Source organism: Epinephelus lanceolatus, chromosome 3, assembly GCF_041903045.1.
Source record: "Epinephelus lanceolatus isolate andai-2023 chromosome 3, ASM4190304v1, whole genome shotgun sequence".
Classification (NCBI taxonomy): Eukaryota; Metazoa; Chordata; class Actinopteri; order Perciformes; family Serranidae; genus Epinephelus; species Epinephelus lanceolatus.
Window position 1 is genome coordinate 27,253,036 of NC_135736.1, and position 16,924 is coordinate 27,269,959.

Here is a 16,924-nt window from a genome sequence, read left to right on the forward strand (position 1 = left end):
TTTTTAAAAAAAGGAAATTAAATAGAATCCGTTAATGTAATTCGTCCTGATCAATATGCTCTCTCTGCTGATTTATACCCTCTTTTGCTTTTTTCTTTTTTCAAATACATTTTCTTTTCAGCAATACACCCTGAAAGCTTGGGGGCACCTTGTCCGTACGCTGCTCTCGGGGGCGAGCTCCTCGAATGTGTGCGTGCGCGAGAGAGAGCGTGTGCGTGAGTGTGTGTGTGTGTGAGAGAGAGCGTGTGAACGCGGTGTGAGTGAGTGTGAGCATGTGTGTGTGTGTGTGTGTGTGCGTGCGTGTATGTGTGCGCGCGTGTGTGTGTCTGCTCTGCTGTTGCTGCCCTTTGATCCCTGCATTAGTGTTAGTTAGGGGCTCGGAGACACACTTGCACCGAGAGCAGCCATAGTCAAGACACGGCAACAACAACAGCGGCACCTCCTCCGCCTGTGTTCCCATTCCCCAACAATACACTTTAAACCGAGCAAAGCCAGGTGCACGACCAAGTCCCTGCCATCACTGGCGCCTCCAGTCTCAATGGGAAAAACCTTTTTTCTTCTTATCCCCAAACAAGGACGAGAATGTGATTAAAAACGGGGGAAAATGCCAAGGAGGAAGCAGGAGCAACCCAAGCGCCTGCCTTCACGTAAGTCCTTCACTCGATTTGTTCTATTTTAACGGCTCTCCGTGTGTTTTGCGCAGTAGTTTAGGGTTAAAGAGGTGAAACAGACAAAAGACTCGGCGTAGGTTATTTCTCCCTTTTTAGGTCCGAGCGAGGCAGCCATGTTGTTGGCGATGGGTAACGTTAGCTAGGCAGTGAGTGGATAAATGATACGTGGCTTTATTAAAGAGTATAATCGATAAAGGTCCGGTTCCGCTAAAGGTTGCGGTCAGTTGGCATATGTGTCGGTTGTGTGTGTCTGAGGGCTAACGGCCGAGCGTTTTCGGGCAATGTGTTCGCCTCTGCTAGGTCGCTTTTCGGGTAGAAAGGGGAGGATCTGGGAGTCTGGCCGCAATAAAATGAAGGGTCAGTCGGATCAGACAAGCCAGAGTCTGGCTACCCGTACCCTAGTGTTCCTAGTTAGCAATAGCGCTATCTAGCAACGCTCGGTAAACTTCATTTCCTCGGCGATTAAACGTGTAACTTTCGCCTCATAGTTTTTCGCTGCTTCCAGAAATCGCGGAACCGAATTTTGTTCGCGCTTGTTTGTCGTCGACTTTAAAAAGTGTGGAGAGGTTTTTTTTTTTCCTCTCTTGCCTCCAAGCCAGTGTATTTTTTTTTCTACCCCTCCCAGTCTGCATGCAGGCTATGTCAGAGCCATGGTCGGTCACCTGAAGTTCAGGGTTTTTCCCCCTTCCCTTTGCAGCCATTCATTGCAGACAGACTACGATCAATAACGCGGTTAGAAAAGGGAAACGGCAGTTATGCTCCGCTACGTTGCTCGAAACAACATCGTGCCGCAGCAGAAACCCATTGTAATCCCCGTGTAGTTGATTTTAGCAGGAGGTTGGTTTACTTTTGTACATTTGACCCTCCGTATCTTGGATGTTCGTATTGTGCCTTTATCAGTCCAGATAATGAAAAGCTGCGATAACACACTCCGGCCACTAGAGGATTGCTTTTAGATGGTAGTGGGCAATGACAAGGATTATTAAAGGAATTATCCCCAGAGAGTGACATCTCTCTGCTCTTGATCATTTCTGCTCAATACATGCGTAAGCAAACAGCTCAGTTAGTCACATTGCTATGCAAATGTAATGAATAACTGTGATTCATCTTTAAAATCAACGAGGGCTTGATACATTTATCTTATGACAGTCTTCTTCTTCATTTCTTAAATGTCAAAGCACGCCAGCTGTTCATCACTGCCAGCCACCATAAAAACGAAAAAGCACTTAAAGTTGTCTCTCAGTTTGCTCACATAGTTTTAATTTCAAAGGCTTTGAGGAATGAATGAGCTCCAGCACCTGACACCTTAAATCAAAATGTGCCTTACAGAGTCATTCACACAATACACACATATTATTTTGTGGTCACTGATGCACTGCCCAGGTGTTTGACCTAGGGTTGAACTTGGGAAATAGCAGCCGTTGGCTGGGAGGCATAGAGGTGGAGACTGGGTGACAGTAGTGAGTGACTGTGAGTGCATCTGTGTGTGTATGTGACTGAGTGGCAGGGAGATATTTGGACAGTGAGCCCTCACTCATATGCTGCATTAGGAGTATGTAAGCTGTATGGTTGAACTGCACAGAACAGGGTCGTGATATTTATGTATCACATATACATATATAAGCAAAGGTAATCCACTGCAGCCTTTTTACCACCGATCTGCATACCGAGGCTTCGTTTAGGGAGCTTGTCCACTGAACATCGTCCTCCAAAATCAGTGTTTTACGAAGCATATCAAGTGTGCAGCGTTATCATGAAATACAAGCAGTAATTTCTTATTTAAATACCTGAAGCTGGGTTCCATTTCCTGAATTTCCCTTCTTCCATAGTGACGTTCATGTTCCTGTTTATGGTTAGGTGGAGAATACAGTATGGAGTACAGTATGGCTAACTGATGCTTTGATAAGTTGTAGGCTACATTTTTTTTTCCCCAGATAGGAAAAAAAGTCTCCTGATCAATTGGAGTGAGTCACTGCGTAGGATTTTATGACACCGTGTTAACAGGGACACATGTATGCTCATAGTTTATTGGGTATTTTTGTGATATAAATAAATGAATTTCATGTTGTTGTGCAGGAGATGTTACCAGGAATTTTTAAAAAGCAAAAACAAGCCCTGCTTTATGATGATTACAATATTGAAGTATATGCTTTGTCAGTTTCAATGTAAAGTACTTTAAAGGTTAAATCAGCTTGAGCAGGATTTTAAATAAATTGTTGTAACATGTTGGGAAAATGGTGAGATCCTACAATTAAGTTGTTTGAGATTGTGTTTGCTAAAGCTTCCTGATTTTAGACCACTCAGATGGTGCACCGTTTAGCTGTATTTCACAGTGTCATGATTATGCAGACTGGATCAGTCAAACATCCAATATTTCCCCCTCTTTTTTTTTGGGCAAGGAGACCAAAGTTAGCCTGTGTCATCCTCTCAATTAAGCTGCTTCCTAATTGGTCTGGAACAAAAATACCCTTCACCCACGTATCTGAAACCATGTACTCCTGTGTAGGCACTGTACTGGAGCACTGCTGTGCCTGTGTTCCTGGGCTTAAATGAAAGCCTTTTCTGATTTAGGAGTTGTTTCCCTCCTCAGTCAACAAACTGTCACAGGAAAGTATGAATTTGTCAGAAGCTTTTTGCGCTTTGTTTTGGATCTTCCCACTCTAGAATGGAAGTGTCACCTCATGCCATTCGCTGTCAGTCTGTGTGTTTTCATTATTCAGCCAACAACACCCTGGTGGTGTGCCAGCCAACAAGCACAATATCGAGCTTCAAATCTCTTCATCTGTGGTGAAAAAGGGCAAGCTAATACACTGGCTTTAATGCTGGAGGTGCTTTATCTTAGCACAGACCCAGATATATGGGCTGTGTTGCCTGGTGTGCACTGTCCTATTGTCTGTGGCACAGCTTGTGAGAGGATACTATTCTTTAAGTGTGTGTGCACGGCACGCACATGTGAAAGTGAACAGGCAACCCTTGTGTGTTTGTGTGTGTGTGTGCGCGTGTCTGTGGGTACATAAGCCGGCTATGGAGGTCACAGTACAGTATGGCGCCTTCACTCTGACAAGTAAACATGACCTTTGGTGCCACAATGAAAACTGCCATTCTTTATGACCTTGCAGTGTGTTATTGTTTGTGTAATTTTGCTGCCTTATTACTCACTCTTTAAAGTTAGCGTTAATGAAAATGCTTGTAAGGTTTAATGTTTTGTGTAGGTTGGTTTCTGATTTTTAAAAAAAAATGACATTAGGTTAGTGAGAATGAACCTTAATATTTTGTGTTGTTTGGCATTTTATATTCCAAAATGTACATCTTACAGCCTTTAGTTCAAGCAAGTCCCCTCAGTATTTCTCAACCAGTCGACATTCTCATCCTCGGAGTCTTTTAAAGTAAGTGGGTGAGTATGTTAAAAATATAGACTGAGAGAGAGTCCATATCATAAAGAGCACAACCTTAAGTGTATTGGGAGGAACATTTGTATTCTGCTTACTTATCCCCCAGTAATCTACATTTGAGATGGAGAGATTTTTTACATTTCTAGACAGATATTGGCCGCTCTTCGTCAGCCAATAGCTGACTGGCTGTGTGGCTCTCTACCTTACCGTAATGGCGGGTCACTGGCTCCCTTCCACTTGCTATGATTATAATGACCTTGGTGGGGCTGGGGCTTGAAAACATTGGATTAAGGGGAAGGGAAAATTAGAGGAGGTTTCCATTTCGCTCTTGGCATAAAATTTGTGGGGAATTTCTGCCAAGAATCCCGTACCTCACCACCACCGCTATGCCCCCCCACCTCAAGTTGATGGGGCTTGGGTGCTCTGGTGGTGTTGGACGAGTGGAGCTCAAGCGAATAATGATACACAGGCTTTAACTTAGAAATGAATTAAAGGGCAGGGGAAAGGTGTCGGATGCCTCGCTCACCATACGCTGTCACAGAGAGCATAGAAACAGGCTCTCATTGAACATTCAGTGGCCAAACTGGACTCTGGCTTTTGTGTTTTACTTGACAGTAAATGGGTAAATTAAATGGGCCTGGACAAGCCTCAGGGTGTGGATCTTATGCGCGAACGGTAACCTTATTTGCTACTTTAGACAATTGGCAAGGCACATAAGCAGCAGGGTGGTTTATCATGGTGTCAGTGATGCGTTTCAGGGTAAATACAACTTAAAAATAAATGTTTCTCAAGAATCAAAGCTCTCTGCGGGTCCGGTCCATATGTTACCCTAGAATAACACGTGAAATTGGAGTTTTCTCAGGATTACCTCTTTCACATTGCCATTGAATAATTCATTTGAACTTGAGTGCCCATTTATTTCACATAGCACCTTGTAGTGTCACTATAGAGCTAGGCTAATGCATGAAATATTGGTGCAGATTCCTGTATCTTGGCGAGCATCATAGCTGCTTTTGATAAGTTTTGTCAAGTTGTCATTTGGGACCTGCAGAGTACAGTATTGTAAAAGTTATGGTGACGTACTTGGTTTGTCATTGCATTGATTGTAGATGTTAAGGAGACTGCACAGTTTTTCACTATTCCCATATTTTCACCGCCCATTCACTTATTCAAATCAGGGAGCTTGTAGTCACAATGCCTTTACTATTCCTTAAACAACTCAGGGAATAGAGCATTGATGTAGGACAAACTTTGTGTCTCGTAATTGTCATATATCCACATTGTTTTTAAAGCCCCCCATTAGAATGTCATACAACTTTCTAGCCTTTAATAACTCTCTGCTGAAAAATAATGGCTGATTCTTATAGGTGTGATTCTTGTGTATGGATAATAACTATGAATTTCAGGGTGTAGTTTTTGGTTAAGTTTAGTAGATTGTCCCGTACAGGACGTTAGCCTCAGTCCGACCTGTAAACTGCTGAGGTGCGGCCTTTGTCTTGGAAGAAAAGCTTTAATGGTGCTGTAATTGTTCGCTGTTGGTTAAGGCAATCAGGGTAGCCTAGCACATCTATAAAATATAAATAGTATTGAAAAAGTAAATGAGCGTCCCGTTTGATTTACGTCACCTGTTTAGGGAACATTGTGAATTCCTGTTAAATTATAGCATCTCCGGGCAACAAGTAGTGGATCAGACAGAACCGAGTTAGTGATTTGTTATATTGGGCTTTATAAATAAAACGGACTTGACTCACACTCCTAAATTGTTGCTCTTATCTTGTCTCATAAACCACAATTTTTTTGATCACAGAATGTTTGAGGTCAGTGGAAGGAGACCTGAGTGTTTAATAATGTAGCAACACAAATGTGTTTTCGGCAGAGGAGCTGGTCAAGAGTTTATATGTGCATGCGAGAGGCTAGTTGTGTCCCAGAAGTGGAAAGTAGTTTAACCAAAGTTTTCTCAGACATCTAATTGCAGGCAACAAAACAGGCTTAATATACCAATCTGAATACTTTTTAATACCAGCTGAAACGGGTTTGTTGCCCCAGTCATCAAAGACTGTCCAACAAAAGTTGCTGCTGAGTGCTTGTTCAGATTCTTTGTGTAGTTTACTTGTTCTTTTATCAACTTTGGCTCAACTTATAACATTATTTTGTCAATTTTGTACTATTTTTTTAATGTAGGCATAGGGCTGTAAACTGTGATGCAGTTAAGTTCAGGTTATTTTAATGAATAATGTATTTGTAATCAGATATTCTCAGTGCGAGTAAACGTTCACACAGCCCTGCATTTACCAGCGAGGGTGGAAAAACACAAGTTGCTCCTTCCAGTTTGTGATTTATTAGTTGTCTGCTTGCATCTTTAAAAAGTAAATTGCAAAATCTGCACCACAGTTTAGTTAAAATCGTAAGGTAAAAAACCTTGTGGTCAACTTTTAAAGTGTTGAAAGAAGGATGAAAACATCTGCTTCATGTTGCTCAGCTGTTACTTAATTCAGTATCAATAACTGAAGTTGAAAGTCATCAGAAACGTATTTTTTCCCCTTCAGATGTTTTGTTATCTAATAATTTCAAAGTGCCTTCTCCAAGCAGAGAATCCTCTGCAGCACAAAATCAGGTTACAGTATTCGTCCTAATACCTCCAGTACAGTACCTGCCTGTCTGCCTGGTCTCAATCAGAACCCCCTCTGTGTGGAATGGAAGTGCCTCAGCCTTGGTAACGATTTTTCCCGTGTTGACAAGTCACAACATGGAGATCTACAGCTCGGAGAGCAGCCCTTTGGCTACGCAGAGCCCTGCTTGCACTGAGTAATAGCAATCTCACAGGAGTAGCAGGCTTTCAGCTGGCAGCAGTTCATACGGAACAGCTCGCCGGTGCAGCTGGGAAAGACAGAGCAGAGTGGAGAGGGAGAGAGGAGCTGGTGGTGGTAGCAGTGGAGATGGAGGGAGGGAGGAAGTGGAGAGGAAGAGCTGTTAAGAGCTTTGGGCGGTTTCTCTGTTGTTGTACCACACAAGTGCATCCAGGCCCTGCAGGACAAGCCTTTAACAGGCATGAGGGATGGAGAGCATGAGAGGAGAGGAGGAGGAGGAGGAGGAGGAGGCGGCGGTGAAGGAGGTAGTGGTCTGGGGAGCTGAAGCCGGCCAGTCGTGCCAGACGCCCGCTCTAAACAGGGATGTGATTTATTGTTGGACTCTGTCTCACGTTTCACTCCTAGAAAGACACTAAAATTATGTTTTACAGAGATAAAGAACTTCCTCAATTGTCTTAGAAGAAAGACCAGTGCCTGTGGGCTCCAAAGAATATTTTGCAGCATGTGGTACATCTTTAACTGGTGCATGAAATTAAGAAGTTTTTGGCATATGGTGGCATCTGATTATAGTTTTTTTGGCTATGGATTCTGCTTTGGTTATTGCTTTTTGACCGTCTCTACAAACCTACAGCTTTATTTGCATATTATAAGTTACTGTCCATACAGCTGCTTTATGAAACGTAGTAATCTAGCGTGGGTCATCAGAGTATGTGCATCTTGCCAGGGGGCTTAAAATGGCTTTTGGCCAACACGTTGATCTTTGTCGCCCTCGCTGAATGCACTTGCACAGCGCAGTGCTATGAGATGACCTCACTTCCTGTGTGGGTAGAGCAGGGCAGGAGGCCTCTTACACACACATGCACACAGAGTTTCTCTCTCAAGCACAGCCTGGCTCTAGTTAGCCTTTAGTGCACTAGCCAGGCTAACCCCTCTCTCCTCTCGGTGTGGAAGTGTTTCCACATTGCACATTTAGGCAGTCAAGAGCAAGGCACAGGCTAATGTCTTTAACTAGCTGGGCTAACAGCTGTGTGTCTGCAGCTTTTTGGGACGTAGGATCAGTTTTATAGGGAGATTAAAAGTAAAGAAGGAGGGGGGAGGGGTCTGTTACAGACACAGGATAGTAGGACCATAAGGCAGTGACAGCTCTCTAGGGAAACAATATATCACCTCTAAGAGGAGAGTGGAAGTGTTTGGCTCCGGGACAAAAATCCAGAGAAGTTAAAATCATTGGTGTGATGTCATCTCGGCGAAAGCCATTGTCAGTGCGGTGTGAGGTTATTTATGATGTTGAAAATGCAGGTGAGCATCTTGACTAATTCAGTCTCGTAGCGGAGGCTTCCCCATTTGCACAATGTAGTCGTCGCAACTCCCAGTGCATTAAAGAACGATGTGACTCAGGTCTCATCCTTTCATTGTTTACCAAGGGCGTTTGGTCACTTGATTTTGTCCTTGTGATGCTAATGAGATTAGCTAATCACTGGATATTTCATTCTGAGCGAGGAGCCCTGTAGCTTATGGTACCTGTAAGAACCATAACCATACGCAGGAACAAATGAAGCTGGACAAATTAACAGTGTGGTAATGAATGAATGGTTTTAGGTAACAGGCTATCCTAAAAAGAACTGGATCTAATGGCTCAGCTCATGATTGCCCGTATGTTCCCACTCCCCACGAGTGTTTTGAATGGGGGCCATGTTGGTTCAGATTGCCATGTCATTAATCCCTCGTACTCTACAGGGGAGTGGTCAGCGGCAGATGTATTTGCACTTCCTCCAGAAGGTTTTCTAGATTAGCACAAATCCTCCCAGAAAAACCGTTTAAAAACCTCATTTGGCACGCACAGCCAGACTTTGTGCTCATAGCTGGCCAAAGACAGCCATCCCTCCCTCTACATCTCATTCTCTGTGACTCCCCTGATTTTTTTTTTTTTCCCCCCCACCTTGTGGTTCTCAGAGCTTAGCCCCATGTCGATTTGGACAGGGCAGTGTAATTGTTTGGAAACTCGGTTTTGTCATTTGCATGTAGCAAGCAGCCACTTTTCCAGTTTCAGTGGTTTGACCTTGTTGTACCTGCCAGCCAGAAATGAGATCATCAGAAGAGTAGACGAGAAGCTGACATCTCTCCTCCACCTACCCATGGCTTTAAGTGATGGTTGTCATAGCAATCATTATGCCACAGAACAGACTCAGTGGGTGAAGGATGGCTTTGAATGCGGCAGCCTCAGGTCACAACCTGGTTATGACAGAACAGATAGACCTATGAGGATTGGTTGCAGTACACGATCTGCACAAAGTAAACAGCCGCATACATCACATGTCAAGTTCATATAGATGGGGTTAGAATTACTGAGGCAATGTCTCTTTTTATACCTTGAAGAAAGCGAGGCAGGTATTGGTGTAACGGAGAGGGGAAGAGCAGCATGGGGCGAACAATGCCTCTCATTCCCATCAGCTGCCCTGGCCAGCATTTAACATGGAGATTGGAAACGGAATAAGCTCCCCCCCCCCCATTCTCCCTGGACCTGCATGTAAATGAGGTTAGCGGTTAGCATTTCCTGCTGTGCCACAGCAATTCTTCTCCCTCTCTTGCTCCCTCTTTTTCTTTTTTTTTTTAATAATGGCCTGAAAGTGCTCCCCCCTTTCCCGGGGTAGGGACCGGGACCAATCCTGATTAGTGTCCCTGTCCTAAGTGACAGGCTAAAATCCAAGCAGGCACTGCCTTGGGCGCCTCTGCCAAACAGCCGTCAAAGCAATACCACCATAAAAAAGGCATCTCCCCCCCTCCCCCTCAATTCTCAAGATTCCCTCCCTCTTTCGTCTTCCTCGCTCCTCTGCTCATTCTCCCTTGCTGTCCATTCTGAGTGTCTCTAATAGACACTGCCTCCATCGCTCTAATACACTGTCCCCTCACATACATGCGCGCACATATAGAATTACCTCTCACTCTACCCCCACCTCCCACCGGACCTTGCTTTGTATCCCTGGGTGGACTGGCTGCTATAGAGCCGAGTGTCCCTTTTGCCAGTAGGGTGATTTACAAACAATACATGAACGCTGTACACACTCCCACCTTCCACCCTCCCACTCTCTCTCACTTCTCTTCCACAGACACACAATCACCTCTGTGAGGAGCTTCAGTATGCCAGAAAACTACGCAGCAGGGTGATGGCCTGTTCTTTTTCGCACTTGTTCCAAAGAATGTACCCTGTCTACTTGAGAATGCTAGCGCGACATCCACGTCTTGGTTGAATGAGGTTACTTTGTCAACCGGAAGACAAATTGATGGGATCTGACTAGTATGTCAAGTGGCTTATAATTAGTAGTTTGTAAAACCACATGAAATGGTAATCTGAGCTGTGGTCATGACAATTTTGGTTGATAGAAAGCAAATATGCGAGGGAGTTGTGTTAGTTAAACAGTCACATACATATGTTAGTCACTCTGTGCTTGAGAAGAGGAAATTGTTAAAAAATAATTCTCCGTAGTGGCCGTAATGAAGTGCTTATCATCCTGCTGTCCTTTAGTTGTGGTGCTATGTCAGTCTGTACAGTAGGAAACACTGTATACACGACACCCTGTGAAACAACCACTGCAGTACAGCAAATTGATCTGGTTATGTCAATGAAAATGTAACACCACCAAGCAGTTTTTAGGTAAGCAGAGCAGCACTGGACATGTTGTGTCAGAGGCATTATTTGTTTCATCCCTAGGACATGTGCATGTAAAAAAAACACTAAAGTTTTTTTTTTTCTACCATATGTGGTGTTTTAAAGTGTGCTGCATGCTGCTTGTATTCAGTTTCACAAAGAAGGATGCCACCCACATATGCCTATTCCTATGAGAGGCAACGGCTTGAGTCTTGATGAATATGAACAGCTCTTTCTCACAGAATCAAGAGATTGGTTTGTGTCTAGTGTTCAGACACTATGCTGGCAATGAGTCCCATTTATCTAGCAACGTATGAATGATTTTTTTTCCCCCAAAGCACTTATGTTTAAAAACTGGAACTTTTTCTTTTTTTTACTTATTAAACTGGTCACTTTGAGAATGGTTATATCATCTGTGCATGTATGCTGATAGATGAAGAACTATCTTAATGTGCATCAGCAGCGGTCATAAAAGTTCCTAAATCCATGGTGTAAATCAATAGGTCAAAAAATCTAAACACTGAATTTTATTTTCACTTGGTTGTTCTTAATTCGTCTGAGGGAACATGCCATTTACGCAGCATTCTTCTGAATATTCTACTACTTCTTTAAAAAATGAAAGGGTTGTGTTTTGGCTGGTTACAGACAGACTTGGCATCTGGCTTTTATCCACAATAAATGTGTTATATTATGATTCATGATATCAAATTTTGGATAGACTGCATTTGTACTATACTGAAATTAAAGCAACATTGTACAGTGCCTCAAGCCCGCAAGCAATGAAACAAGACAGGGCACTAAACACTTGACAAAAAAAAGTGTGGAAACGGAAGCAGTGAAGAGTACAAGAGACACAGTTGTACAATGCAACATGAAAATATTTGAAGAAATTTGGCACTTTTCAAACCCATGTGGCCGAGTGACCTTTTTTGAGTAATGGCTGGTCAGCAGTTTTAAATGCTGGGATTGGATTTACGCTGTTGAGTAATACCCCTGACCGACACCATGCTGTTAAAGACCCCAGCACACTCATCTGTTTTGGGGTTTCTTCCTTGCATGCATTCCTCGGGTGGAAACCTTTTTCTGCCAGTTTTTTTTCTAAATACACGGGCAATTGAATTTTTTAAAAATTATGCCAGGAAATGTTCACTTCACCAACCAACGAACCAGTAAATGATATCCAATGAGTGGGAGACTTAACCCTGTGACACGCACTACATATTACATTTGACCTCTTGACATTTAATACTCTTAAAATGATTTTTTTCTGATTTTTAAAATGTTAGTGCTATCAGTTTAGTAGGGTGGGCTATGGTGATCCACAGATAGTCATTGTAGCTGTTTTTGTCAGTCAAATAATCTTTTCTTACTCATTCAGTGGAGAACTGTACATAGAATTGCTTTCAAAGATAAAAGGACAACCTTGTCGGACATGAGATCTCCTTTTCTGTTGGCTGCTTAGATTATTTACCAGTGCTTGTAAAGTAGATTCAATAAAAAAGCATGACTCATCGTAACCAAAAACACTGCAAGCAGTGAATAAGTCATTCATAATAAAATAAATCCTTTGGCACAGAGTTTGACAGTAAAACCATCCAGAACAAAGTTGACCCAGGGCCAGTTGACTGTCCAAACCAGTGCCTTTGGGAATTACCACCAGTATGCTGGTTTTAGTATTTCTCACCTTGTAATTAGCCAGTTAATCCTTGCCTCTCTGCTGCGGCACAGGCCCACTCCTTTATGTTGTGTTTTATGTGCCCAGTCAGAATCAATGCCACCTCAGAGTTAGTCAAGGATCTAGTAGCTTGAAGAGCTATTTAAAGCGACTCATTCCACATACACATGACAGTGCTTGGGATGTTTATCATACATATCATATGTTTGTTAGTGATATTAGGAAGTTTAATCTGGTTGATTTTTAAGAGAGCCGTCACCACAAAGGCACAGGATATACACGATTGGCTCTAGCAGCAAATACTGTGCATGTCATGGCCGCTGATGTAAACCAATGAGCAGGGCTGTTAATGGTAATATTTGATTAGTGGCGATATTGAATTATGGTTTTGGTTTTAATGTGATTTATCACTTTGAATGACATTCCTCTCTGGTTATATTATGCATTGATAATTTGTTAATTGGCTGATAGCTGCCATTGTTGGACTTGATAACAGTTGGTAATGGACGCCAGTGGCTTGTCATTATGAAGGGAATGCCCAAGATGTCACCATATGCAGAAGTCGCCCACTGTGATGTCATTGGCAGTCAGTATTTGCACATTTTACAACTGAGATCAGCTGCACAATTAGATTAGAAAATAATTCACGCAGGTTATTACAGACTGCCAAACAGTGGTGTCGTCAAGGGCCAAACTGAAACAATCACTGGCCCTCCATCGTGAAAATAGTCAAAAATAATTGGAGGCATCTGTGTGGTGTTTTTAAACTTGAATAATCTTGTTCCAAGTAGATGTTATGTTCCCTACAGTTAATGTACTCCTTTAAATTAAAGCTGAATATTGTTTTTTGTTTTTTTCAAACAAAGGACAACTAGCCCATATGAAGAACAATGAATTGCGTGACACATGTATACACAGATACATAATACTTTAAAACAGGATTGTTTGTGGAACTCAAAATGTTAACTGTACCAGTATTAGTCTATGCACATCAGATAATTTGTAATATTAGCTGTAAAATAACAAAACAAAGTATATCAGTATGTGATTCCTTAACTCTCGTATTGACATTGTTTTCAACTAGCTTATATACTTCAACACTATAATAGAGTTACTGAAACTCAGTCAAGGCTTTTGCTTTTGGTGTAATTACATAAAACAGGTATCACACACTCTGGCTCCATATGCATTTCTTTTATGTCGATGGTGATGTTTCAGCCCTCAGACGTTCTTCAAGATCAACAGATTGTTGATCTTGAAGAAATAAAAGAAATGTGAAAAATGAAATAAAAGAAATGCTTATTGAGCCAGAGTATGCGACTCTTGTTTTTGATAATCAAGTCTACTGCCAGTGATCAGCACCTCGCTATAATCCTTGGTGTGTGTTACTGTTGTATCTTAAATTTTGCTTTTGGTGTGCCACAACCAAGGTTTTAGCAGCTTCATTTGGCCATCCCTATGACACATTTCTGGGGTGCCACTGCTGCTAAAGACGAAATAGATGAGATGCAAAGTGGCTGTATAACATAAACTAACTAAGCGTGCAGTTTTCTAAATAAAACATCAAATAAAATCAAAATATATTTTTTACAAATCCGTCCACAGACAACCAGATCTGTCGAAGCTGTTTTGGTTTTAGTCCAGCTGACAAATAGTACGTGGTGTGTAGATGCCTTTAGGCTTTTTTGGCTACCATTCACACACCACTGACTGTCCAGTACATCGGACAGGTCGTTGTTGATCCTTATTGCCTGAAGTTTTTTCAAGATATTCATTTGCTTTCCTTTGGTGTTGCAGATCTCCCTGTTTATAGCATGTTCGCTTTTGCAAATTGGGCAGCAGCCTGATAAACTGACATTAAAATATATTATCTATAAGCTGTTTGAGAGAACTCAGTGAAGTCAGTGTTTTCCACATGTTGAGAATTTACAGAATTGATTTCTAACATTTAATACTTCACAAACTGTTTAGGAAGTCACTTCATCTAGTTTATAAAGTGGCATGTTAATGCACCAATCTGGTGGACTTTTCATCATTCTGCCTTTTCAATTGCGTTTTATTGTAGACTTTGAAGAAAAAGTACACAACCATGACTCTGAAGGTCTCTGATAGTATGGCACAGTGATTAGAACGTGAATGCCCTTTGTCTGCTCAGTTGAAATGGGAATTGGTAGAAAGACATGGGGTTTGACAGTCTCATGTGTAAAAGATGTTTCAAACATTTTGATGCTGTTTTTGGGACTGTGACAGCGAGCGTTGGCCCTGTTTCCAGTCACCAATTAGTGTCATTAGCTGGATACTGCAGTTCGCCTCAAGCCTGGGCTGTAGATTATTGCTAGAATGATACTCCTAATCATTTAGCGAGATACTGTCTGTGTTCAGCGACAGAGGGTGTTCTTAAGCGAGATGAAAAAGTTCTAAAATCGCAATATGTATGTCTATTTCTGGGCGATTGGTTGCTTATGTGGGCTTTCTGTAATGGTCTCACATCATATTCACACATTTGCATCAGGATGTTGTTGCATGTGAAATGGAAATTGGCTTTCACTGTTCAGGAATATGGAAAATTTTTTAAATTGGCCATAACTGCAGGAGCCACATTAACTGCACAGCCCACTGCAGTTGAACTAAACTCCTATACTATGATACCTGGCAGCAGATATATCTGAATTTAAGTTTTTTATGCTTGTTTTATGTAGTAACATTCAGATGTCACATTGGAGACACAATAAATAATATATGAATGGTACAACCATTACAGAAGGTGATAGTATAAATACACAGTTTGTCCAAACATGTGAGACACACTAACTTCCAGCCCAGGTTGAATCATTTCAGGGTGGGACAATAAAGTCACTGATCAGATTCAGTTGTTATCTCCTCTAATCACAATCTTTGTAATATGTCAGTTTATGCTGCAAAGATGCAATAGACATACCACTTCTCTCCCTCCAGCAGTTTAGGTCTATAGCTTTGATGACACATCTGAGGTTATGAGCAAGTATTTTTTTTTTTAACATGAGATGCTAAAAATGGAAGGGAAAAATAAACCAGGGGGTAAAGTGCACTTCATCTGCAATGAGGAATTTCAGAGGTCTGGGGCTCTCAGTCGTCTCATTCTCTTCCAAGAACACTTCTCCTTCCTGTTTCACCTCTGGCATGCCGCCCAAAGTACCCACAAACCACGGAGGCCAAGGCCGAAAATACACAGATGGTAATTTGCACTACATTTCAATACGACTCAACCGCCATTATATATAGCCCTGCTGCCTGAACCCTGATCCTCACCAAGAGTATCGCCTCACCTCAGATTCCAGCTAAAAGATGAGCTCTTTTTCGTCTTTGTCACAGACTGCCAGTTGTGCAGGATGACGGAGGTAGCTGGAGTTGAAATGGAAGAGTTGATTCTTAGTTTTCATGAAGTCTAATGTGAACCTCAATCAATAACCAGCAGGGTTTTTTTTTTCCTATGTATCAAGACATATTGTCAACATAATTAATTGCTAGAGGAATGTTTAATGGTTCAGCTTACTCTTGCGTGGAAGAAAAATTGTCAGTTTTTCAAGTCGTTGAAAGTAAAGGCCTTGACAAGAATATAAGTGACTACACATATGCCATGTGTATGTATATGGAATTGCTGCTTTTAAGAGTACAATCTGTCTGATAGGCACTTACTTTAATAGGTTAATGTAGAAGGGAGTGGCATTGCATCCCAACACAAGACAAAGGCTATCACACCATCACCAAGTTCATCAAAAGTAAATGCTCCATTGTGTGACATTTTGCTTTAGTGATCACATGTCTTGCCCAGCCTTGTTGGTTGTCATGTTTCATCAACTTCCTAATGGAAATAACATGATGGATAAACTTTGGAGCAATTATCATGTTGCTCCTGCAAAAGACAGCATTTAACAGATTGATGGCGTATAATTTCATGTGAAGGGGGGAAAGTATGTCTGCTAGCTCCCACACATCCAGCTGGATGTATTTAGAGCATCTGCGCTTCATTTGTTTATTTATTTTTAATATCTGTATTCCAAGTTATGGAGTCGGGAGAAAGAGGGACAGGGATGAAGGGAGTGATCTATACAAGAAAAAAAAACATGTGGGTGTGAAAGAGATCAAGCTGGTGAGAGATTATGGAAAAGGGAAGGGAAGCGATCCTGATCCAGTGTGTCCCAATTAATGGAATTACCTTCCTCCTCGGGAGGACTGTTAGTCATTTGCAGAGACGTGAGCCCGCCAGTAGAGCGTCTCTCCCACCATATTGTCCAGCAGGCGTTAATAAGGCAGCCCTGACCGCCGGGCGTGCTCATTAGCATAGCCCGCGGCCGTGGCAACCCCCGCCAGGGCCCAGCCGGACACTTAATTACCACCGTGGCTCCTTCCTCACTGCATCCATGCTCACTGCCCTCCTTCCTATATCCTCACCCCCTGCTCTACCTCCTTAACCCACACCCAAAGACACACACATACCACCACAGTCTCCCCCTCCCAGTCGCAGCAGCAAAGATGTAAGACTAATCATTTTGCCGATGTAGATGTGATGGCTTTAGTCTTGGTATGTTGTGGCAGTCTTTTATGTTATCTCACTTTTAATGGCTTTTGCGGTCAGCAATCTTTGCGATTTTAGTGATTCCCTGACCTGCGCTACCTCCCTCTAGCTCGTGCTCCCTCTCCCTTTGACTCTCTTACTCTCATTGCTATATTAGCTCATGGGCATGACTCTCGTT

General features: G+C 42.3%; 1 protein-coding gene across 2 annotated transcripts in view; it reads left to right on the forward strand.

The window, feature by feature from the left end:
• The first annotated feature begins 235 nt into the window (after window positions 1–235).
• The window catches only part of znf827 (zinc finger protein 827), a 77,809-nt gene continuing 61,120 nt past the window's right edge, over window positions 236–16,924 (forward strand). For both annotated transcript variants that reach the window (XM_033623318.2, XM_033623320.2), the window contains exon 1: window positions 236–647. In XM_033623318.2, the coding sequence (XP_033479209.1) occupies window positions 605–647 (43 nt within the window). In that variant the 5' untranslated portion in view covers window positions 236–604. The remainder of the gene's footprint in view (window positions 648–16,924) is intronic.